The sequence below is a fragment of the Takifugu flavidus genome, chromosome 10, assembly GCF_003711565.1.
Source record: "Takifugu flavidus isolate HTHZ2018 chromosome 10, ASM371156v2, whole genome shotgun sequence".
Classification (NCBI taxonomy): domain Eukaryota; kingdom Metazoa; phylum Chordata; class Actinopteri; order Tetraodontiformes; family Tetraodontidae; genus Takifugu; species Takifugu flavidus.
The window spans coordinates 1,498,791-1,524,922 of record NC_079529.1 but is presented as its reverse complement, the minus strand read 5'-3'; the positions used below and the strand labels follow the sequence as shown (position 1 = coordinate 1,524,922).

The 26,132-nt window shown below is 47.1% G+C and overlaps 1 protein-coding gene across 1 annotated transcript in view; it reads right to left on the bottom strand.

Annotated features, from left to right (window-relative positions):
- The window catches only part of LOC130533062 (glutamate receptor ionotropic, NMDA 2D), a 41,577-nt gene continuing 15,445 nt past the window's right edge, over window positions 1–26,132 (bottom strand). Inside the window, exons 5-16 of the mRNA XM_057046206.1 lie at window positions 24,109–24,437; window positions 22,494–22,608; window positions 19,681–19,886; window positions 19,137–19,305; window positions 17,843–17,996; window positions 17,324–17,449; window positions 16,620–16,849; window positions 16,170–16,330; window positions 13,838–13,907; window positions 13,635–13,752; window positions 9,864–10,099; window positions 1–9,191 (exon numbers count right to left, since the gene is read on the bottom strand). Coding sequence (XP_056902186.1) covers window positions 5,988–9,191; window positions 9,864–10,099; window positions 13,635–13,752; window positions 13,838–13,907; window positions 16,170–16,330; window positions 16,620–16,849; window positions 17,324–17,449; window positions 17,843–17,996; window positions 19,137–19,305; window positions 19,681–19,886; window positions 22,494–22,608; window positions 24,109–24,437 — 5,118 coding nt within the window. The 3' untranslated portion in view covers window positions 1–5,987. The remainder of the gene's footprint in view (window positions 9,192–9,863; window positions 10,100–13,634; window positions 13,753–13,837; window positions 13,908–16,169; window positions 16,331–16,619; window positions 16,850–17,323; window positions 17,450–17,842; window positions 17,997–19,136; window positions 19,306–19,680; window positions 19,887–22,493; window positions 22,609–24,108; window positions 24,438–26,132) is intronic.

Below are 26,132 nucleotides of genomic sequence, written 5' to 3'. Positions count from 1 at the left end.
TCACTATTCAAGTCTTTATTACTGAAAACATGTTTTTAAATCACCATCTGATGTTTAATGTTTATGATCATTCGTGTTCAAAACCTGCTATCAAATAAAATTTGAATCTAAAAAGTTTAATTTGAGATAATTAGCGCAACCCTCTGACAGAAAAAAGGAAAAATAGCGCGTAAAAAACCCCAGCAAGAACCAATTTGTGATTAAATTCTGACTTCTTTTCCAACCAGCTGAATGTAAAATAACAGTAAAGTTGTTTAAAAATGCAAAAGCTGCAGATGGAAAAAGAGAGAAAACTTGGGAAATGACAAACTGCAAAGAGAAAACAAATTTAAACAAGAGTCTCTGCTTTAATATCTAATAATAAACCATCACACACACACACACACACACACACACACACACACACACACACACACACACACACACACACACACCAGAAAGTCAACTCAACAGCAGATTTGGAAGGAAACACAGCACCACTGGCATTAATTAAAGAGAATCATATTTTATGAAGCAATTCTCAGGAAGTAAGTGCAGCACTGACCCTCCAGCCCCACCCCAGACAGACAATGTCAAATAAACTAACACAGTTAAATCAGGGCGTAGACCAGCCCGGTCTGGGCTAGGAGCAACATCACGCCACCAGCAACCTGCCTTAGCAACCTGTGAGCAGGCCTAGAGTTTTGGACAAGGTTGCCGGAGCAGAACTGGGCACTGTACGATGCAGAAAACACACACAAGCGGACACACACGCACACACACTGGTTTCTGTGGGTATATATATATGTATGCCCCTCTTCAGGGTGGCAGGACCTTTTATGGAGACCCGTGACCTGGTGAGTAGGACATGTGGCACTCCTGTGTTTCCATGATATAATTCATGGCCGGTTCAGCCAATGAAGACCCTGTTTGAGTTCTGGAGCGCCACACATATTGCTTTCCAGATAATGGGCCATTAGAGACGTATTACAAGCTCAAGTATCGTCTGGAGGACGGCGGACTGGGTTGGACTTGACTGCTCAGTGCACAAAATTTACCAGACAGTAAAGGTGATGGATCGAAGCAGATTAAGACAACAAGGTAAATCAGAAGAGGCGCAAGTCTGCAGAGTAAAATAAATTGAAGCTGACGACTGGAAACACAACTCGATGGATCAGAGCAGACAGGACAGTGTAAAAGCAGAGTGCAGGATTTCAGAGCAAACTCAACACACAGATGAGTCGAAACAGGCAGAACAGCAGTCCAGACTCCACTCAAATTCAAGCTCTTGGAACAAAAGGCTCCACAAAAAGATTTGAAAGAAGTTGCCCAGTGTGTGTGCATGTGTGCACAGCGAGTGAGGACTTAGGACACCATGTGTGCCTGTGTGGGTTGATCAGAACTACTTGAGGCGACGCTTTAGACTGCAGCTTAGTGGGGGCTTGTGTGTGTGTGTGTGTGTGTGTGTGTGTGTGTGTGTGTGTGTGTGTGTGTGAGAGAGAGAGAGAGAGAGAGAGAGAGAGAGAGAGACAGAGAGAGAGAGAAGCATGATCTACAAAACACTGTTAAAACCAACTATGAGATTTAATGTGCAGAAGTGGAACTCTGGGGTCTGGGCGGCCTTAAAAATCGGGTTCTATGAAGTTGAAAAGAGAAGTTGACATAACTTTTGACTTTGTGTGACCTTTAAGGCGGCCTGGACGCTAACGACTACGCTTTTCCTCTGTTTTCTCCCTTTTTTCATTGCATGAGTACTTCACATGCAGAGCAGACACATGTAGCACGTAAACTGTGAACATAAAACACACACGTTTATCAATAAGGACAGAAGAACAACATCCATCCTCATTGGTTTGAAGATTCTTTATATCTCTGATATAAAGATGCAGGGCGATGCAGACGAGGTGATCACCATATATTCAATTAAACATCAACATTCGAGCCAAACAGTCCAGTCTAGATCACAAACGTGTCGCCACCGGCTCTTCGCCTTTTAGAGCAGAGTGTGAGAGTGAGAGCACAGCTGAAAACAGATCTGAGCTCCAGGGAGAGAGAGAAGGACATTACACTACATTACCCAGCAGACACCGAGTGGTGGCAGTGTGGAGAGCGCCATGGCAACGCCATGAGTGTGCCATGGCAACAGCCTAGCAACTGTGGCCTCATTTGCTCGCTGGTGGTGTAGTACAGCCCAGACTTGCTACAGTGGCATGGTCGTCAGATACACAATTCAGTCACATCAGCAGTATTAACATTGTTCATTAATTATTTCATCAATTAATTCATCATCATCATCATCAACAATCAGTCAAAAGGAGCAAGAACACAGTATCTACTGGTCTCTGTTTTTTTTGCTAAGTGAATGAAGGACAAATGGATGAGCTGATCTTAAAAGGGAGTAATCAAGAGTTACATAGGTCAATAAATGGGTTAAGTAATATTGATTTTTATCATCTGAGTTCAACAGGCGGAGAATGGTCGTCGCTTGTGAATGAAAACCAAGAGCGGCGCGAAAGGGAGAAACCAGGAGAGGGACTGAATGAGTGGAACACACAGAGGTGTAAAAATCCATTAGTGTCAAGATGCCATGTTAGGTAGTACGACAGGAGTGACAGACTGATCGCTGTAGTCGATACAGATGAAAAGAGTTGAGACTTTTACTTGTCTTTTTTGTCACAGGCACTAATGTCTTCACAGTCATATAGGAGGAATTGAAATTCGAAAATGATTTCAGTGTCTAGAATTGCTACAAAGCTAAAACATTTAAAACTATTTAATCTAACACTTCCTCCAAATATACCAAAATTAATATTATATATATATATATATATTATATATATATATATATATTATATATATATACCTCTATGTACAGTATATATATGTTTAAATTTATTTGTACATATATATTTCTTTAGAGTTAAATAATATAATTCAAATAATAATTGAATACAATAAAATATCTCAGGTAAATCACAGTATAACATGGTACATTTTCAAAAACATAGTATATTTTAATATATTCTTTTTTTTTCTCAGCATAAAAGAAAATTAAATAAGCCAGAGGGTTTTGAGTCACTTCTGTTCATGCAGTCACAGACTTAAGTATTAGTGCCTCAATAAAAATCAAGGATGCTCAATGACAAACCAGGTTTAAGCCCTGTTGATTGGTTGAAAATGACCAGAAAGCTTTCAAACTGTTGCGGAGTGTTCAACTGTTCCGTGAAATTAGAGTAGTGGCCAACTGAAAGGTGGCTGCCCTGGGTCCTGAGCATTTGCTACAATTTACCTACACAAGCCTCCTAACCGCAAGCCTTTGAGATTTTCTTCAGCTAAACATGCAAATGATTCTGGGCCTTCCCCAAACATGGAAATTGCTTAATCGATTCTCAATAAATAAAGACAGATTTTTTATTTTTTTTTTTAAACTTTTTTTTTTTTGTTAAATCCTCTCTCACGCACCGATAAGAAAAGCAATTCGTGTGGAGATAAACAGGCCCTCACTGAAAGCCAAAAGAGCGAAAAGGTTCAATTGAGAGGGTCGACTAACTCTTCGATCTGTGACGACATGCACAAACACAACGCACGGTCGCCCAACATGTCAATCCCCTCCCCTTCCATCTATCCATAATCAACAGCGTCTGGAAAGCTATAAAATCTAAAAGTGTGTGTTCTGTTGCTACATCGTATCAAAGCTACATTCAGCTACCATAGCAGAAGAGCTGGGCTGTGGCTGGTCTTGTCTGTGAGAAATGAGGCTAATATGCCCACCTGGTGGAAATGGAGGGAATGAATCGTAATGATGGCAACATTGGCACAGTTTAACCAGTAGATGGCTTTTTGCATGGCTCGCAGATGCCACAATGCCAGAGGTCTCAACTCTCTCTTGAACACATGCAGCTTTTAGCAGTCATAGCGGTCATCCGGCAACAGGTGCGGCGGACCGCAGCGCCTTTATTACAGTCGGAAATCTAACCAAATCATACCTGTAAGGTCGGGAGGGGATCACTTAGAACAAAAGAATTCCATGAAACAATCACACTTTCTCGGATGTTGACAGGTACGCCCTTTGCATCTCTTTCACATTCAAAGTGGGAATATTGCTCAAAGTCGAACAGTCACCTGATGATGTTGATAACAGTAGATATCACTGACTGCATTCAAACTCAACGGTTGTGCGCCTCCAAGCGGAGCACAAAGCATTCACAGTATAGTCTTACTTGTCAGAAGGAAACAGTCAAAGTGCAAGTACAAGCTGTGGTACTGTGTGATTTCTACCTTCTTTTTTACAGATTGGTTTTTATTGTTCATAGTAGCGTTAACAGCTGAATCATTTCCCGCATACCACCAAACTCGTCCGAAGATTGTGCAGTTTCAACATAGAAGGCATGCCTGAAAAAGTCAATGGAGAATTGTGCTTCATACAGTCTGTCACCTACAAACCCTGGCGATGTAGAGGAAAGTCATGAGATAGAACAATATTTGTACAACCTTTGCAGTCGCCTTTCCAATCCCTTTAGGTTTCATCTCAATAAAGCCCAACTTGCCCCTTAAACAAACCAAAACATAAAATAAGCTCCACAGCTACATCTCTTGCACAACCACAACCAAGTACAAAACTCACCATAGGGACGACTGTCTCAAAAACCTGTCTGAGTATTATGCAGCCATCTAGTGCCAATTAAAGATAATGCACCAATCAGCCCCTAGATCCATAAACATGACGGTGAATTATGCATTATTTACAAGTCCGATGAAAATATGCGGCAGGATTGATGAATACAATTATTGTAAACCAATCTGGCTTAAAAGCTCTTGAGTGGAAAATTTGGCACAACTATTGAATAATTCCCACTTCCAACACTAGCCACATCCAGTCTCTTCTTTATTCAAACACTAACACAATGGGCGATACACATCAATAACAAAAGAAGATGTGGGGAGGGAAACTCTCCAACCAAAGGCAGATCAAAGAAAATCCACTACAAGTCGCTTTTGTTCTTGGTAACATTTTTCATTTTAAGTTCAGTTTGTTGTTTAAATACTCGGTTGTGTTTGAACTCCCTGGTTGGACCAGAGGAGCCGCGTCATATCCAACAGCGAGGGGGAATTGGTGCCTGTTAAATCTGACTGGATAAGAGGGTTTGGTATTAAAACATGACATTGTAGACGTGAAGAACATGATCCTGGGGTAGAGCTAGATGGGTCTGATGGTGACACGGTGTTGCTGTGGGCAAACTGACAGTACTGTCCTTGCTGTCCAGTGATAGGTAACAGACACCAGAGCTGACTGCATTGCTTTTCATCAGCTGATTTACAAAAGGAAGGAAAAAGGGGGGAGTCTTCAACACCAACGAGTAGTCCACAGGTCAATTCAAAAGTCAACAGCCAACGAGGACCTGGACAACAAGTCTATTGTCTGAATACTGGTCTGTTTTGGGAAAAGGTAGATTTCTCCACATCCTACCGAGGAGCGCTTCGGAGCCAGAGGGAGGGAGACGTTTTGAGCATTCATCTTTGTGTTTTGTCGTCATCGTGTGTGTGTGTGTACAAATATGACATCATTACTCACAGATTGGAGACTACTCTTAGCCTTAGTTGTGGCTCAGGGAGGGAACGATGACTGAAGATGACATCACAAAGCTCAATTCTGAGCGGAGTAGAAGTTCAGGAGTTGCAGTTCCCAAGGATGCAGACTCGCCTTCACTCGCATTGTCGTGGCAACCATCCAAATAGATGTAGCTCACTCTGGTGTGCCGCCTCACTGTTGCCTTCATGAGAACACGAACAGTTGAGTGGTTGGCAACGGTATTTCTCTCACACAGAGTTGTGTTGGTAGCAAAATTCCTGTCCACATCATTTCCCAGAGTGATGGTTGCTAGTTGATTACCGATTGTCACCAAGGCAGCCATATTTCTGGTGTCATCCAGGGCTCCTGCTGCCATGGCCCTACAGTTATCAGTAGCAGCAGTGTTGACTCCAATGTCTCCCTCTCTCCTCTCCCCCTGTCATACTTCACTCTCTAAACTGGAGAAGTGAGCTGACCCTCGGCGTGAGCAAAGGCTCTTTGCTTTGAGTGGCAAGTGGGGGGAATAAAACCTCCGTGGCTGCGGGACAGAACGCAGTCTCTGATATTGGAGTTTGGCACTGGCTGAAGGCTGTGCCTGGCCCTTGCCTGCCATCCCTACCCCTGCTGGTGGTGAGACGGAGGAGGAGGACGGCGGAGGGGGGATGGCCATTGGAAGGGAAGTGGGAGACATCGACGACTGCTGGGGTGGTGATGGTGAGGGCTGTGGTGGGTGGTCTGTAGGTTGTGCACTGAGGCTGAGGTTAGATTGGCTGCCTGATTTGGCCTGACCTGTATCTGGTTTGGGGGGCAAAGGCTTGGGGTGGGAACCACTACTAAAGCTGTGACAATGAGGGAGAAGTTCTTCCTGGCTACGGGAAAGGGCCATTGATCCCCTCTTTGAGTGGGAGGTATGTGAGCGGCTGTGGGGATGTGGGTAAGGATGGGGTTGAGGGTAAAGGCTACAGGAACATGTGGTGGTTCGTTCTGATGGGTCTGTCCTGTCCCTAACTCGCCTTTTGCTCTTTCCTCCTCTACTTTTCCATTTTTTCTCTCCCTTCACAGGGATTTTATCCATAGACCAGTATCTCCTAGGAGGTAGGAAAGGTGCAGGGGGTGGTGGCCACTGTGTGCCACTACCCCCCCCTGATTCCCAACCTCCTCCAGGCCCTGAACTCCATAGATCACCACCTACCCATCCCTCTGCCCTCTGAGTTCCTATAAAAGAGTCATCCCGACTGTTAACACTACCGCCCTTCTCTCTGGATGGATAGGTGCCAAAGAACCACCCTCCTCCGCCTATCCCACCTATTCCAGTACTACTTCCTCCTGCACCCCCCTCCCAGTATCTTTCAAAATGACCAAATTCCCCTGATGAACCATCATCTGAATAGCTGTCCTCTACTCTTGTCCTGTCCCTCTCAGACTCAGACACAGTCCCCCTGGCTATTCTCCTTCCCCTCTCTACTACCTGCTCCCTTACTCTGTCTCTCTCCTCATCATCATCTTCATCACCATCTTGGTCATCCTCAGAATCCCATTCATGGAAAGCTAGCCCTTCTCTTGTCTGTGCTTTGTCTTTCTCGTAATGCATTAACAAAGGACGCCGCTCTCCAAGTCGGCCACTGTCCTCTCTGTCCGTCCCTCCACTTCTTCTGCGTTTGGACGATGAAAGGAGAGGGTGTAATGTCACTGGAGGAGTATTTGAACGATCTCCTCTGCCATTTACCCAAAACTTGACAGATGCGGGGAGTTTGTTGAGGTTTGGATAGCGTTTACTGGGGGTGTGGTGTCTAGAATGAGAGTGTGAGGATTTGTGATGCCTCTCCCTGCTTCTGCTGCTGTCTTCCTCTTCTCTATTGTTGCCCTCATCTACCAACTCTTTTCTAACTCTGTCCCTCTCTCCTTCCCACAAATTCCGTACCTTTTCTCCAAATGTGCTGTGATACTGACCAGAGAAGGAGGAATAGTCTTGCATCCCTCCTTCCCTCACTCCCTCTGCTTCTCCCTCTCTTTCCGGCTCAATGTCTCCCTCCTCTGGCTCAGAACGTCTTCCCCCAGTTGACTTCTTCCTTTTCTTCATTTTTACTGCCTTTTTCTTCTTCTTTTTTACCTTCCGATGCTTCCTCTCTCGTTCTCGCTCTCTTTCCCTTTCTTCCCTCTTTTTCCTCTTTTTGTTCTTTCTCTTTTTCTTCTTCTCTCTCTCCTTCTCTTTCCTTCTCTTCTTCTCTCTTCTTTGCCTCTCTGTGTCTCCAACGGATCCACCCCTCTCCCTCTCACTCCAGCTTGCCCACCATTCTTGCAGCTGAGAAAGTTGGCTTCCACCTCTCTCCCGCTCTCGTTCCCTTTCTCTCTCACCCCAGAATGTGCGTGGTTTCCGTGGGGGTATCGGTGGTGGCACACGCCCATGGCTGAAAGAACGAGGCCGGATGATTGAGCGTTCCCTGTCTCTCCCCCTTCCGAGGAGGAGGCTTGACTCTTCCGTCAGCTCCTCGTCGTCATCATCGTCGTTCTCTGCATCAATTCCCCCAGTTCTGTCTCGTGTGCTCCTGGATGAGCTGTAAGAGTACGTTGGAGAGGTAGAGCGAGACGACGAGGCAGATGAGGATGTGGATGTTGATGAGGTGGTTGTTGAGGAGGATGAGGACATATAGTGCAAGGATGCAGAGGGAGAAGGAGGGGTATAGGAAGGACTTAGAGGTACTGGCATAGGGAGCGAGATTGGGGGAGAAAGGGGACGTGTCCTTCTTCCTGCTCCTTCTCTAACGTCATCTCGTGCTCCACCCCTCCGTCCCAAGGGCAAAATGTTCTCATATAGCGGCCCTCCTGGTTCTTTGGGTTTCTTCGGCCTTCGCTTTTTCCAGAAGGATGAGGGGAGAGGGGGAGAGGGATGTGGCAGTGGAGGTGTAGGGGGCAGAGGAGCTTGACTCTTGGGTGGCAGTCTGGGAGTGCCCAGAGATTTAACGACCCCTTTCCCCTGACCTCCATTGCTACTTCCCACCACCCTCTTCCCGACCCCATGGTCCATTCCTTTTTCTGAATAGTAAGCGACACTGGCTGGAGGGGGCTGGGGGTGGCCCCTGGGTATAGTCTTGGGGGTCTGGGACCCTGCCTGCTGCTCCATGCAGGATCCCAGTCCCTCAGGGTCAATGGGACCATAATATCTCTTATAACCATCAAGTCCCCCGCCTCCTGCAGCAGTTGAAACCCAGTTTGGCGGCACTTTCTGAGCAAAGGGTCCCATGTCTGTAATGCCACCCCTAACAGCCAATGGGTTGGTGGCTGTAGCAGACTTGGGCAGCCTCCATCGATCCACCACAGCCAGTCTGCGGTCTGGTCGAGGCAGAAAGGTGGAGCAAGGGAGGGGTGCCCCTGCTATTGGAGTGTTGGTGGGACCTAATGCTGTTCCAGAATGCACCGCATTAGGAGGAGAGCCCGGTAGAGGTGTTTTGTAGACAGGCTGAGGTTGCTGCTGCTGTGGTGGTTGTTGCTGCTGTGTCATGGCTATGGCTGGGTTGGTCATAGACGTGGACACAACATGGGCCTGGGACGGGACTGTAACCAGTGCAGTATGATGAGAAGGAGGCAGAGATTTAGATCCGCCTGGCATCGTTTCATCCTCAAAGCTACAGCAGCTATACATGCCCTGAATAAAAAGAAGAGATTAGGGGAAAAAAAGATTACTTGTTGGACTTTATACCTGACTGTTGTACTTGACATTTTTATTTTTACATTTGCCATTTAAAGGAGAAACAATTGCACACAAACTAACTTTTTATACCAACTAAACTCCTTCCAGTGTTATATGTGCATAAATGGGAAAGTAATCTACATTTTATCTTTCAAAAGAAATGCAAGATTGCATATTTTCAGATAAACATCCATTCCTATTTATAGTGCAGTTTGAATTGTTTGGCTAATGACATTGCACACATAAATGCATAAATTACAACCACAGTAGCAAAACAGAATAAATTATTATCAGCAAAGGTGCTGTTCTAATGTATGTATCGTGTTGGCTATTTCTGTCAAGGTCGCTGTCAAAGGAAGAGGATATCCAGGGTGTGAGGGGAATTGAATTTCAATTAATCTCCAGAATTGACTGAGTGGAATTGAATTGACCCTAGCCCTCACAGTTTCCAACACTAACACTCAGTTATAGATAAGGGTCCACACAGGCCTGAGTGCACATGCTTACACATCAGAAGCTAAACTGCAGCGTCGGTGAAGTTAAAACATGAACCGATGAGATGAGGGTCAAATTGCTGCAGATAATTTGTAAAGCAACATGTAGTAAAATACACAGGTGCAAACTTACCCTGCTGATTGCGAGGAGAAAGTCCAGTTTGCCGGAACTGGTGGCCATGCAGTGACGAAGCTTCCAGTAAACCAAGTGCTCCCAGGCAAACACCAGCAAACTGAGGCCCATAGCTACCAGCAGCATGTAGAACACTCCAGCCATGTTGTCAATATCCAGCTTACTGCTCATCACCTCTATTTTGTCATTATGGCAGATACCAGAGAGCCAAAGACGCTCCAGCATCTCAATTTCATCTGGGGAAAAAGGAGAGAGGAAGAAAAACAGAGACATCTGATCAAGCCAAAGACCTAGCGTGATGCTAACTAGCTAGATTATGCTTTTCTATTTGCAGGGTTAACCCTAGTCAAAAGGGGGGCTAACCCTAACCTTCAAGGTGCTTCATTAAGGGCAAAGGTCAGTAATACAAAAAACAGCACTGTGTCCAAAGCAACAACAAGGAAGAACATGAATAGAAAGACATTCCAAAACAATAAAATAGCCCCAACAAGTAAAATAGCACCGACAACCCAATCTCAAGATTGTAACCCAGAGTAAATGAGGCGAGGTATAAGAGAGCAGCTATGGTGAGAAATGACTGATTAGTTTCAACAACCATGGCAAACAAAAATAATATTGACAAGGAAAGAGGAGGCTTATCCTCTTCTCGTCCATGATTACAGAGAGAGGTAGAGGAACATGGGATGTATAGATGGAGAAGGAGAGAAGAGGTTGGGATTGTGTCGTTAAGACAAACGGTAAGAAGTTCAGTTCCGAGAGGATAAGAGGAGAGAAAAATAGGAAACTGTGACGAGAAAGAGAAGAGACAGAGGCAGAAGGACAAGATCATAATCATTTAATTGTGCTGGAGGTATGGTCAGAATACCCATCAAGGTGGTAAGCACGAGGGCTTTCCAGATTCCCATCTACCTGATTCCCGGGAAGACAATTTCCCTGTGTATGCTGTCATTTCATTTGTAATCTCAGTGGCCTAATGAATCCAGACTGCCCTGCTTGGCTGACATGGGTTGCTGGTGTAACCATAGCGATGAAGAGCCAGAAGATGCAGACTATGATCCACAGTGGATTAAAGAGATGTATTTTCTGACAAAGGATCCTAATGAGAGCGTTTTCTCTTGGATTGACGGCAGTAGCAAGATGGGCAGCACTGCGGTGGCAACGTTTGAAAAGGGCATTTTATTGCATGTTAGATCTGGCCAAAGCAGACGCTATGTCACGAACGCACATTTTTCTGTCAAACCGCAAGCTGGTGATCTTCATTTATGTCATCATTAGCTGCACTCAAGTAGCTTGGATAAAGCAGATGCTGCATTTGTGTGGTTTGGCTAATGTGTTGCCTGCGGAACGTCGTTACCCAAACCAGCGTTGGCCTCCAGCAACAGCACCAAACTGATACAGTTCTACTGCAGCCAACTGGCTGATGCAAGTAACAACTCCGTGGCTGAATTTAAAAAAAATCCTAGAAGATCGACAGGTTTGCTATAAGTGCTGCTTCATATCGAAAACTGCGGCGCGTGTTTAGAAACTGTAGATTGTAGAGCAGCACGAACAACCCTGGACTCTCAGTAGCAGCTTTGAGCCCAGGGAGGAGCTCAGCGTGAAAACAGCAGACGTCTCGGTGAAGGGCGCAGATGATGATGCATCGTCCCATGTCTGTCACAAGCCTGCTGAAATCTCTCTCTGAGTCTCATCTCCTGGCTCTCCTGCCATTTCACTTTCAGTGATTCATCATGGGCTCCTTCATTTCCCTCCTTCACAGGCTGACTCTTTCTCTGTGCACCTGGGTCGTTCTTCCCTCGCACCCCACTGATGACGGTTGTCTCTCCCCCTCATTCACGGCCGCCTCATGCAGGCCTGCCAAATGTGACAGGTGTACGCCATCCATTCTGCACCTCTGGAGGTCAAGTCAGGTAGAGCTGGCTACAAATGTTTCATTTAATAAAGGGAGCTGTGGCGTGTGTGTGTGTGTGTGTGTGTGTGTGTGTGTGTGTGTGTGTGTGTGTGTGTGTGTGTGCGTGCGTGTGTGTGTGTGTGTGTGTGTGTGACATGGCATGGTGCCATATGGGCCCAGAGAAGCTGAGCTCTCCGGTTGTTGAACAGGAACTCGTGACCATTAACATTCTGTGCCTTTATTACAATATTGCAAAGCCCCACAGCTCCCATTCTTATTTATTTATTTAAAAATGATAGTCCTGTCTGTGAAGAGCTATGAACCTGCAGCCTCTCTTATTATTTTTTAAACATATCTACCCACTGAATAATATATTCTTAGATCAAAAATCTGATAGTGGGCAAAAATAGAAGGGGATCTGATAAGAGGGAAAAGGAAATCTGCTACTCAGCAGTTTTGCATTTATCATCAAACAAGTTGTGTTGGGTTCAATGGACCATCCTTTAAAGCTGCGGTATGAATCCCCAGAGGCAGCAACCCAGAGGAGAACACACTCAAAGGTTTGCTGAAGGCACGGCGAAGTGCCCCAGCGCCCCTCCACTCTGTGCTGCAGTTGTAAAATGATACGAGTCAACACAGCAGGGTGCAATAATGATTTAACAGTGTGACATGATTTAGCCCAGCCGACGGTGTGCTGCAGAGCTGCTGAGCCGCTGCAGCCTTTGAGGGCAAAATGTGAGCGCACACACCCCTCGCCGCATCCTCTTCTTCGCTAATCCACTTTAACAATACTTATCCATTACTAGAACCTGCAGCATTTAACACCACCCAGTAACCGGATCAATTTTGCATACTCAGCTGCTGCTGAGGGCTCCAAGGACAACAAGCAACAAGGACAAGGTGCATTCACGGAACAAAGAAACAAAAAAAAAAAAGAAAGAAGCTGTCTGGGGTTTGTTGTTCTGTTTCTACACAGGCTTAATTATTCAGTTCAAAACACCAGAGTTCTTCAATAAATCATGGCACTAAATTGGCATTATCAGTATGTAAGCAGCTAAAGCTGCCACAATATAAAGAAATCCAAACAGGTTCTACTGCTAAAACAGGCGGTTTTACAGCAAAGGAATGCTTCAGCGGATCACTCGAATGCACCACTCAACCATAGTTTATGCCAATGGTGGTGCAGCGGTTGATTAGCTGCTTCTAATGTCCAGCATACGTTGATCAGTGGAAAACAATTGAATGGTTGGAGGACCAGTCTGATAGCAACGGGGGAAAAAACTTGATTAAAACCGTCCCACAGCTATCACTTATTCAATTATGCGATCTGTTTTCTGTGTCTTGTTTTGCTTGGGTGCATCCAGATGTTCAGATTATTTCCACTCGCGTCTCTTTGGGGGTTTTCTTTTCGCACATTTCTGCAGTCCCCTGCGAAACAGCGAGCAGCTAATCTATAATGAGTGTAAATCTGTCGCCGTACAAGTTGTGATCATCCTTTTGAACAAAATTCACGCTCATACACGTAAATCCAATCCACCCCCCCCCCCCTCAGGGCAAGAAAGTGTGAAAGTCGGGTGGAGAGGGACGAAAAGGCATCATCAGCGTATTCTTTTACAATCCTTAACATCAGCAAATGATGCCTGCGCTGATCCTGCCCCCCCCCTTTTGACAAGCATCTCTGGTATCACGACACCCTCCTTGAGCACGCCATTCTCCCTTCTCATCCCACCCATTTGTTTTCCCCCCTTGGCCTCCACTCACGCCCCACCCTGACGCTTGTCTGTCGCGCTATCCTTTAATTTTACCGCCAACCTCTCCTTTTGTCCTTCTTTCAAACGGATCATTTTCCTCCCCGCTCGCCCCCCTCCACAGATCCTTACCGTCTCCCACCAGCTGCAGGAGGGCCAGGTCAAGAGGACGTTTCCAACGTGAGTTTTTGTGCAGGGCGATACCGTAGCCTGTGGTGGCAAAAACCTTCCCCGAGCCTATGGTCATCACCTTGGAGAAGCGGAAGCAGTGAATAATGGAGAAATGGGACATTTTATATGCTTATGCGAAAGGGGCTCGGTCAGTTCGTTCTCACCTTACAACCTTCGTCCTTCCTGGCCATATAGTTCAAGACTGCAGCGTCGTAAATAAAGGCATCCAGTTTGCTGTTAAAAGATCAAGGAAGAAAACATTCATCACCGAACTGAAGAGAGGGAGCGAAGGGATGACTGAGGACAGCAAGGAGGCACGAAGGTGCATCTCCAGTCCTCTGCTCAGAGCCGGGGTGCAGGATGATGTCACAGAAAGCTGGAGGGGCATGAGAGATGAAATAATAACAAGGAAGAAGGGAAGAGCAGAATCCTAATGTGGGGATGATGGAAATAAAGAGAGGCAGAGATCAGGGAAAGATGAGTACGAGGGAACATGAAGGTGGTGAAGGAGGAAGAAGAGGAGGATGGGGATTTATGTGACGGGTGTGAGGGGGGGATTTATGCACTTCAGGGGGGGAATACATGGAACACGCCAGAGAGGGATCAGGATTATAAAGTTTCAATGCAGACACACAAAGAACACACACTGGCAAAATAGGAAGAATTGACCAAAACGGGAAAAAAGTGGGAGATAATAGGATAAGATGGCAGATGGGAATGGGAATGGGGGGAAAAGATAAGTAGCAGGGGGATGGAGAGGAAAAGTTCTTCTTCTTCTCTTTTTGCATGTTAATGCTGAGTTATAATTACAGTGTCAAGGCAACAGGGAGGGAGAGATGATGACAGAAGCTTAGAATAAAGTAAACTGGGATGAGCCGACACATGACAGGTGATGGAGATCCTGGGTGGGGGCAGAGAGAATGGTGAGGGTGGGGACGTGTTGGGTGGGGGCAGAGAGAATGGGTGAAGGTGAGGGTTGGGTGAGGGTGAGGACGTGTTGGGTGGGGGAGAGAGAATGGGTGAAGGTGAGGACGTGTTGGGTGGGGGAGAGAGAATGGGTGAGGGTGGGGACGTGTTGGGTGGGGGAGAGAGAATGGGTGAGGTGGGGACGTGTTGGGTGGGGGCAGAGAGAATGGGTGAGGGTGAGGACGTGTTGGGTGGGGGCAGAGAGAATGGGTGAGGGTGGGGACGTGTTGGGGGGGCAGAGAGAATGGGTGAGGGTGAGGGTTGGGTGAGGGTGAGGACGTGTTGGGTGGGGGCAGAGAGAATGGGTGAGGGTGAGGGTTGGGTGAGGGTGAGGGTGGGTGGGGGCAGAGAGAGAATGGGTGAAGGTGAGGGTTGGGTGAGGGTGAGGGTGGGGACGTGTTGGGTGGGGGCAGAGAGAGAATGGGTGAAGGTGAGGACGTGTGGGTGGGGGCAGAGAGAAGGGTGAGGGTGAGGGTGGGGACGTGTTGGGGGGGCAGAGAGAATGGGTGAAGACGTGTTGGGTGGGGGCAGAGAGAATGGGTGAAGGTGAGGGTTGGGTGAGGGTGAGGGTTGGGTGAGGGTGAGGGTGGGTGGGGGCAGAGAGAGAATGGGTGAAGGTGAGGACATGTTGGGTGGGGCAGAGAGAATGGGTGAGGGTGGGGATGTGTTGGGTGGGGGCAGAGAGAATGGGTGAGGGTGGGGACGTGTTGGGTGGGGGCAGAGAGAATGGGTGAGGGTGAGGGTTTGGTGGGGCAGAGAGAATGGGTGAGGGTGAGGGTTGGGTGGGGTCGCCATTGTTTAGGACAGACTGCAGAAGAACACAGCACATTCTAACTCAATAGAAAGTAAAGGAACAAACATCAGCACCTGAGGTTCGCGCCACTTTTCATTCCTGTTTTTACGCATCAGTAATCACATTTAATTTAGAGGAGGAAAAACATGGGCTGGGTTTCATTAGAGGCTTGAAATATATAAACATTTTGGAAATAAAATGTGAGAGACTAGTTTTAAACAGGGAAAAAACCCCTCTGCAGATAAAGAGAGCCTCACACAAAGCTAATTTCCCTTATTTAAAAAAACAAATTTACAATTTGGAGTTTTAATTAGAACCCAAGTTCATCTTATTTCATTTAGCCTGATTTGACTTAACACTGGATGATACAAGGTTCATTTTCTGCAATTCTTTAATTAAAACAAAAGTTAAATACCCATGTTTTACTGTGACCATATGCTTTATTCTGCTTATTTATTCGTTAGTTATAGTGCAGTGGATAAGATTTTATATATACACACACATATATGTACGTATAAAAGAAAAATCACTTTTAATTAGGTTTGTTTTCTCCTAATTCATCACTTGCATTATATTCATATATTTTAATCTAAGTTTAATTACAGCTTTGAGCTACAGAATTGACTTTAGCTACCTAATAAAAATCTAGAGAGCAGGTAAACAGGAAGTCAGTGATGTGGCGACATGACATCAGGACACGTGCGAATGTGAACAAGCTGCAGCTGCAGCCAACAGACCCGGTCTTCAGGTTGGTGATGGCGTCCTCCACTGTCTTCTGGTTATACTTCCCCATGTACTGGTGCATGTCCGGGTAGTTGGAGCGTATGTTTTTCTCCGTGCTGCCGTTGGGCACGGTGCCGAACTTCAGTGGCGGGTACTGCTCCTCGGGATGCTGGAACTGGTCAAGCAAAGGGAGGTGAGGGAGAGAGGGGCAGGAGACGGACGGGGCATGAGACGCACCAGCCTGACCTGATTCTGTCTACATCCCAGACTCACCTACAACCCAACGCACAAATCAAATCTGCGGGAAGGAGCGTTTAAAGCAGTAGTGCTGCTAAATGAGATTTCATTCACGTGTAATTTCCTGCCCTCTAATCATTTAGAGATTTAAATGAGGGATTTGGTTTCCTCCCAGAATTTAATTTTCCTGCCTTCCTCCCTTAATCAGCATTCGAGCAACGGGGTACCTTTTTGTCCGAGAGGCCTGACACCGTGTCGATATATTCCTCCTGAATCATGAAGGCAGCCAAGTTAGCAGTGTAGGAGGCCAGGAAGATGACAGCAAAGAAGGCCCAGATCAGCACCATGATCTTGCTGGTCGTCCCTCTTGGGTTCTCCACCGGCACAGAGTTGTTGAAGACGATGGCCCACAAAAGCCACACGGACTTCCCTATGGTGAACGTCGATCCCCCGGCCTCTGACGGAGACGGCAAGGAAGGAAAGACAGAGGAGGAGTGATTGCGATGGGTTTTTTTCCCCCCTACAATCGTGTCCCGGCGCAGACTCTGACACTAAGCGATGGAGCGATTAAACACGGCGGACACACTTGTGCCTTGGTGCAAAGTGGGGAGAAGGGAGAGAGATAAGAGCAAATGGAAGGTGAAATAATGTTGAGCGCAGTAATCAGTATTTCTGGGGGCGCCTCGGCCACACTGAGCAAACAGAGATGCAAAACTCGATTGCTCTGTATTTTCCTCTCCGTCATGCTCGGCTGATGATGAAGTGCGGAGTTGTTTTTTTTTTAAAAATGCACTCTATTTTCCACAAAAGGCGAAAGTTATTATTATTATTTTTTTAGTCTTAACATAATCTTGGAGTCGGCTCAGTTCCTGCTTGTTTGATGGAGGAAAAGGAGCCGGGAAGAGACAGGCAGCGTAAAGCCGTCACTCACTCTTGCCAGTCTGGAGGCTGCGGTTGTAGCCCACAGGGCTGAAGAACTCAAAAATAAAGACGGTCACAGCCACAACAGTCAGGCACATGACGAACATCATCACCCACACCGCCGGGCTGTACGGCTCTGCGGAAGAAAGACGAGAGAAATCCAATAAATACCACAGCGGCCTGACATCACAACCACGAGCTGGTCTTAATTGTTATTAATGTAAAAGCAGGCGACACGTTCAGCAGAGCTTTTATGCAGTGAAACGAGAAATCACAGCAGTATTTTCCTGAAGTCCATTAATACTGTTTCTCTTTTTAAGAGCATCGTTGTAAAGACCAGCAAGACCGTTCTCCCGTTGGAGCCTGAGGTCTGCTGACAGAGTCAAATTAGACAAGAGAGGAGCAGCTCCGAGAACGTAACTGCTACCCTGGACATGAGAACCAGCAGCTGAAGACTGGCAAAGTCAACACTTTACACCGAGATTAGCTTCTGTTCATCAGATTAATGTCTCACGTGAATCCCTCTTACCCAGGAAAGCGGACGGCGATACGGTCCCATTGCTACGGGAGACCATCACGCTGATTCCAGTCTCCACGAAGGGGACGGAGAAATCCACGACCTCTGACCTCTCTTCGTTGATAGTCAGCGAGCCGATCGCCATGTCCGCTCGTTTCTGCACCACCTGGAAGAGCCGTGGGACGCCGGGAAGACGTCGTTAAACACCGGCGGCGGAGTTATGCAGACGAGCGTGTTTTACAGTCCGCAAAGGTCCCTTTCCAGATCACAATCCTGCACCTTTACCCCCAGGCGGTTGCCTACAGGAGGGATCCAGTCTGGTACAAATACTGAACATGTGTTTCCTGTGCATGTCTTTAGCATACAAAATGAGCTAAACCGCCCCCCCCCCTCTTCCGCCAGCGCAGAGGAAGCCTGAAAACTGCTGCTTCTGCCGATTCCACAAGTGAAATGTTAATCTACATTAGACATGGCATATCCACACTCGGGTGCAAATCAGCAGAAAAATTAAACAAAGCAGAAAGCGCCGCACCCTCCCCTCAACCCTGCCAAGTCTCCGGATTACCTGATCAAAGAACAGCAGCCTTTGGAAAATCTGATCAAAAGACAGACATTTGTTTGGAAGGAACAATAAAAAACTGTTTGCTTGGCCTTTCGCCTTGTGGAAACAGGAGCAGCTCTGGCCCCCGCTGGAGGTGGAAATGATAAAAGCGCGGAGCGAGCCGGAACGGTTCTGGAACCCGCGACGACTGTCACGTTCCCTCAGGGACAAAGATGGAAACAGCAGCTCACATCAGTGAAACGGCCTCCGCATCGATCCCAGTGTGTGTTTTATTGCCAGCGTTTCATGATGAGGGATCGTGAACCTCGGCGCGTACAGCCAAGAAAACATCAAGGACTAATTGCGACTAGCCGGGGGGGTTGGGGGGGGGTTGACTGACAGGGTTGTTTGTGCTTGGTGTCTGCAAAGATGTGTCTGCAGATAAACAAAATATTGTCAAACGTGCATATTACCAGTTGTAGTGTGTGTCTGACTCGTTTATTTGAAAGTGCTTCTTGTCCTTTGCTATTTATGGGCAGAACTTTCTGTGTGTGTGTGTGTGTGTGTGTGTGTGTGTGTGTGTGTGTGTGTGTGCGTGATAAATGACAGCCTCTTGATTGCCTTCTCTTGTTAAGTGGCCGTAACTTTCCCTGAGATCGACGTATTGTTTAACGGGACGCAGCATCGAAGGCAGAAGAGTTCAGCTACGCAGGTCCGACCAAAAGTGAGCAGCGGCCTCAAAGTTGGTGCGGAACCAGGACTTGCCTCTCCGATCATGCCGTTCCAAACGCCGTCGATTTTCTTGCCGTGCTTCCCGTTGGTCACGAGGTAAAGGTCATAGGTGAAGCCGACGATCTTGGCCAGCCTCTTCAGGATGTCGATGCAGAAGCCCTTACAGCATTGTTTCATGGGAGCCACGCCTTCATTATAGGCACTGCGGAAGGACACAGTGGATAAATTCTGGGCGACAGGTTCGATCAAGCATCGGAGGAGAGGTGCTGTCATTCCTTCGGAGGCTGATGAACCATAAAGCTCCACTGCACTCATATCTAATTCCAAACCCCTGAGTCACTCCCTGATCCCTCCGGAGAGCTGTCTGTTATTGATTATAGGGCAGTCGGAGAAGCCCACAATTTTTTAATAGGTGATTGATGCCTCAGCAACAGGATGATCTCATGGGAGCTTGGAAACTCCAACCATGCTCCAAGGTTCTGTCTGAGCTGGTTAGGATTTTCTTGTAAAATAAAAAAAAAGAAAGAAGGAATGACAGAATGTGTATCAGCTGCAAATCAAGTCACCAATGTCAGACCTGATATTTAGGGGTCGTCTGCAGGGGACCGAATCCCGGATGCAGGTTCCAGAGGCGGGGTCGGCCAGCTCCACAATGACAAATGGCCTTTCCTCCAGTGTGACGACGTGCAAGTGCTGCGCATCATCGGGAGGTTGGAGGAACGGCCCGTAGCGGGACCAAGCTGGGTATCGGAGCCTCAGCACTCCATTCTCCCACCAGCCTACCTGGAGGAACAGAGTAAAGGACTTTTAAACTAGCTGATCGCTCCTTTAGAAGAATTCACTGCAATATTTCATTATCCAACAAATATATGCATTAGTTCTCGTTATAGGAACTTTCTGAGGTGAACTCCCTTTCTGCAGATGGAGGTTTTGATTAGCAGGTGGCGATAAGGCATCAAAAGTCATTGGCAGGAGCATTAAATTCAACTCCAGTGTGACTTTGTTCAGTTCCTGGTGGCGCAGCTCAACCTCAGCTTTCGACTGATTCCGGCAGCCACATGGTGACACATTGATCAGGTGGTGACAAAGCTTCGAATAATGGCCGCGAATAATCGACAACGTCAACGTTTTGACACATGTGTCGTTATTTAAAGGGTGAGAATGGGCTCGATAATCAGATGCATCAGGATGAAGCCTGAAGCTCCAGTGGAGAGTCAATTAGCCGAGATAAGACAACCCTTTTTTTATTTTTAAACCACTGAGCATTTTACTGCCTGCGTTGTCCGAAAAAATGTCCTTTTGTTCGCTTACTAAGGAAAGAGGAAGTATAACATGAATAAGTATATAAATCCACAACAGGTGTCATTTCAGTGTGTTTTTTTGGTTAAATGATGTGTAAACCAACATTATTTCCCGTTCCATGTCGCTAGCTTTCCTTTCTGTTTGCATTGTTTCCGTGCGTTCGGAAAGTTGGGTCGCTAACGTTTGAGCGTAGCACAAGGAAGAACAGCATCCGAGAACATTCCGTGCAGCGAGGCTTTATTCCCTCCTCTTGCTGCATCACCTAATACATCCCAGCATATTCACCACATTAAAGACCAGCCTGACAAGTGCAGCTGAGGCGGTTCGCATATACGACGCTCGTGCACTCTATACACACACACACACACACACACACACACACACACACACAGCCCATACATTATAGAGAAATACACCTGTGAAGTGTTTATGTGGGCCAGTAGAGCAAAGCAAAAGTTTGGCTGCTTTGTGCAGCTTGCCTGCGTGTGAAACACAAACATTGGCGGAGCGGAGAAGGTGGCAACATGTCGAGTGCAGCTGCACTCCCGTCTGTCAAACTAAGGAAACTGAGCTTACAGGAGCAGGCAAACATTCAGACGACCCCACGAAGCAATGACAAACATAATATTACGTTTCTGGCATTTTGGGGTTGGGGAAAATATGCTGGGTGAGGAAAACGTTTGAGAACTGGGCATTCTGGTAAACAGCGGTTCCTTTAGCAGCTTTGGGCTGCTTTTATTCCCATGTCATCCTGAAAAATCGGCTACAACGCGACGCGGTAACACCGGACAACCGTCAATCCCAGACCACAGTGTTTCAGTAAGCTAAGCCGGGTGCTCCCAGGCTCTAGGTAATGGTGCAGTCATTGTAAAGAGAACATTAAATATTCAGGGAGAGCCAACAGCGTGGATGTGCATAATAGGCAGATACAGCAGTCTTATCCTCATTGTGGGTTTGGGCGTGAATGCAGCAGGGCTGATCGGTGCAAGCGAACTGTGTGTGTGTTGGAATAAAGCCTGTGTTCTCATTTATGTGCACACCAATGTGAAGGTCTGGATATAAGTTCTAAGAGCGTATATGTGGGCGTGTTTTGTACCCTGGGTTTGCGCGGAGTCGAAGAACCAGCGCAGGAGCGTCTAATTGAAAGGGATTTGAGGGATACGGCAGAAGTCAGTATGTTACGACATGCAGAGACTGGACTCTGGTGGGCTGTTAAAACCAGCGGGAGGTCGAGAACCACCGTATATTTTGTGCCTGCGTGTACGTGGGTTTGTATCCCTGCTCCCTGTGTAATTACATTCGCTTATACGTCCTATCTTTATGTATGTCCTGTTGCGTTGAGATGCTAGCATGCGGTCAAGGAAATCGCCCTCTCTTCAGACAGCGGTCATGATGAAATCCTGACATGTGGAAGGACGCGGCAGCTTTGTAGAACATGCCTGACGTGAGCGCTGCTCGCCACAGCAAGCGTGGACGCAGCTTTTAAGATGAAACCACTCAAAGCCACTGAAAATGGAAGAAATATGCAGTGCAGGTCGGCTCCAATCGGCATGTCATTTACAGCAACCCAGCAGGAAGCCAATAAGAACAGATCAGCCGTTATTGATCACAGGTTTCAGCAAAAGGGCTCATGAGATGTTTGAGCAAATGAGTTTGACGACGATGCTGTCGACTGATCCAGATTTGACACTTCATTGAATAAAAATACAACTAAAAACATCTATTGGGCACTTATAAGGAAAGGAAAGCCAGGCGTTTCTGACCGTCCTGACAAGTGTTTTCATCGAGGAAAAAAACGGTGTGTGAGCATCTGCCGTATTGTGGGAGGGTGCTTTGACAGATAAAACCTCCAGAGATTGCAGAAGCTAAACAGCCGTATCAAACGAGGCACGGTCAGATGGTCAGCTCCTCTCTCCTGCCTCGGGCACTGACAGACACAGTGAACTTTATACGACGATGAACCCAAACAAGCTGACTATCCTTTCTGACATCTACTCCTCTGACAGGCTAGATTTGTGCTGTATTGTTCCAATCAAAATGCCGCATTGGCCGGTACAGACGTGTGTTGTAAAGAATTAATGTCCTTACATCTTCCCATCCGCGTCCAGGGGTCCAGGAAATTACATCCAGGAAGGGGTTGGCCAGGTACCCGTCGTTATTGAAAGAGTAGTCTCGGCCTCCGAGGGTGATGTTGCTGAAATACCTGCAAGTCGGGGTCGTTGGGGAGAGAAGAGAGTCAAGAACACACAGTGCAAGTATTGGTTTTGTGGCTCTGTGGAGGAAGGACAAATGAAGGGAGCAGATTTGAATTCGCTCCGATGCCCTTAGAGCTTCTTTGATCGGAGCAACTGTCTGCAGCTGTTGGGGCGCTGCACTAAATGGGACTCAGCCTTCATTTCACACTCCTTGTGTTTCTTCGTGTGATTTGCTAAAAACAAAACCAACAATTGGAGCAGTCTTCAGTAGCAGACAGTAGCCAGCATCATCTTCACCCTCAGCTGCTGCTCATGCAAATAAGAAATGAGAGTTCATGCATCATTTGCCCGTTAGAGCCTATGCTGGGGTGTGACTGCAAATACACTACGCCACTGCACGGCTCGATGCCAACAAGTGTCCCTCATCAGTCTCATGTGTGGTTGTTTAAAACGTCGGAATGATAACCAGAACCACTTGGGCTACCTGTTAGAGCGAGCCGCCGCCTGTTGGCACTGCCTACGAGGAATACATTAAAAGCCGGCTCATTAATATACATGAGACATGATGCGCCTGCTACAGATGTTGGGATAATTTTGCCAACTCACTACTACAGGCACCAAACAAAATCTCGTTTGCATGGATCTTGGCCAGGGCTAAATTCAGATATCGCCTTTATGCCAGCTCCCTGTCTGCCCTCTTACCTTCCAGCTCATCGTGGCACAGCGTCAAGATATTTTTCCAGAATGCAACTGAGCCCATTTATTTCTAATATATGTGTGTGTGTGTGTGTGTGTGTGTGTGTGTGTGTGTGTGTGTGTGTGTGTGTGTTTGTGTGGAGAACAAAAGAAAGGTTGCACCAAACATACTTTTTCGGAATTTCCTCGGATGGTTGGATGATTGGCTGACAGTCAGCTCCTGATTGAATGATATCCAGTGTTTCTATCTTCCAAGCACTGATGCTTACACTGCATATTCCAAATGCATCCCAGGAAAAACCAATAAAAAAAATATATAGGGTAAAGGCTTAAAGGCACCCCGCCATCGCCCGGACGTCAGCACGCCAAGTCAGCGATAACCCACCTGGACTAATGTGACCCCAAACATCTGCACAACGTTAATGGTTTCCAATGGAAATGGCAACACATCCAGATAAAACAGAAACAGAATGAACAGCTTTCATTTGTGGAGGTTGATACTTGTGGCCTTCAGTAATTCTAAAAGATGGAGGAAGACTCTTGGATGTTCGCATTTCTGTGCTTTGGCTCAAAATCAGACTGATGAGCAAACTCGTTTGGTTTGGCTGAAAAGTGCAGATGACTAATTTAAGCCTCTGATGGACAGACATTATTTCTGTCTAGTGTTTCTGTTCACCATTCTGCAGAGAGATGATGATTCAGTATCCAAGGATTAGCAGCTCTGATGTCTCCCGCTCAGGCTAACTACCCCGTTCAAACATTTACAACATTTACAAAGAAACGGTATTTTCAGCGAACCCTCAAGGTCTCACCTCATCCTACCCCGCAGTCGTTGGGTCTGATTGGCGTCTGTCATGCAATTGGTGACAAAATTTGGCCCACCCGTGGTCCCGTAGTCCTTGCGCATGGCCACGGCCCCGTGAGTCAGCACAGACACGCCCCGAGCGATCCTCCTCCGAGGTTCGTCCCTCCACCCCTGCGGTCGGACCGCAAACAGGGCCTGAGGCAGGTTCTCCATGCCCAAGCCCGATAGAGCCGGCCCCACCGCGAACCACATGTGGGAGGCCCCGGCCTGACCGGCGGACCAGGCGGCCTTAAAGACCAGCTCGGCCTCCTCCTGGGAGCAGTAGAGCAAGCGAACCTGGAGGAAAGCAAGGAAGGCAGGAAGGGGACAGGGACGAGGAAGGACACACACACATATACATACAAGTGAGATAAGGAGGGGACCGGGGGAGAGATGGAGAAGGACAGATGGTAGCTGAAGGAATGGGATAAGGTAGAGCTGGAAAGGGTGAGCGACTGTGATGAGGTTCAGCCAGGAGTCGGAATCAGATGAAGACAAACCAGCCGGCAGGAGGACTGGATGTCTGCTGAGCAGGATGTGCAGGACCAAATCAGGGTTAGTGAATAATGAGCTTGCATCCAATGGAAATAAAAAACAGAAAACTGAAGCATGAATAATGAAAAAAAAAGTAATAAAATAAGTGGTGGAGGAAAAAATTAAGAAGTGGAGGCGGAGAAGTAAGAAAAGAGTAGGGCGGTTCGAGACCAAACACACCTGAGGGAAAACAAGAGGGAAGAGGTTAAACTCTATCATGTTATTAACAGCAGGGAGGAGAAAAAGAAAAAAAAGAGCCTGAGAAAACAGGAGATAAAGGGAGGGAAATGAGCGGATGAGGGAAGTAATCAGTGGTGGGAAAACTCCTTGGAGAACGCAAAAGAAGAGGGGAGGAAATCAGAGCCTGAAGAGATATCAGTGAAAGAAAGGGTGGACGATGGAGCGAGGGGAGAGGAAAACATTAAAGAAAGATACATTTAACAGAGGCAGCGTTGAGAGCGCAAGCGCTCTTTGGTGCAAACGCTGGCATAAAGGGGGAGGGGCTTAGACATCGACCTGCATGGATTTTACAGGGTTAGAGGCTAAAGAGAGGAGGAATCAAGGGATTGGGAAGGGAAAATGACCTGAAATGGAGGTTAAAAAAACAGAATTCATCTGAGAAATGAGGGCAATGGGAATGTCGGCATTAAAAAAAGAACATAACATGACAAAGCAAAGAAATGGACAAATGGAATTTAGAGGAATGAAATGAGGGAGAAGACTTTGATAGGAGGGAGGAGGGAAGGAAGGAATTTTAGTATTGCATCTTCATTGAGGTTTGAACTGTAACGGCTTGGCAAAACAATCCAGTGTGCACGCCAATAAAGCTCCAGTGAATTAGTCAGGGAATGAGAGTGAGTGATGGGGAGGAGGAAGACGGAGGGGGAGACAGAATTAACGGGGAGAGGGAAGATCCGGAGTTATAGCAGACACACACGATTCCCAACGACGGGAGACGGAGACAGAGGAGGATACGGAGAGAGGGAGAGCAGAGGAAATACGAACAAGGCAAAAGCTGCAAGAGGAATGGAACAAAACAGATTGAGAGGAGAAAATTGACCCAGAGACCTGCATCAGGGCTAGAGACACAACGTAGCAGAGACAGAGACAGGAAACAGGAAATGCAGATTTACACCATCACTGAGCATTTACAGCATGGAAATAAAGAGGCCAGAAGCAAAATAAGCCGGACATATTGGCAACTGGGTGCAGCTCGTACGTAACATTAACACTGACGTCGCCGGAGAGAAAGCCGAGCGATCCCAGTCACGTGCACGATCAACGCCAACACAGTCGCGGTCACACACGCAGCGCCGCGGTGACCATGCCGGGATGTGGACAGTGACGCCGAGACCGGAGCGTACAGAGAGCGTCCGATCGATCACATGCCGCAGGAAGGATGGACAGGTGGACCACAGGAGTGAGAGAGGTATTCATAAAGGGATGGAGGTGAACAGG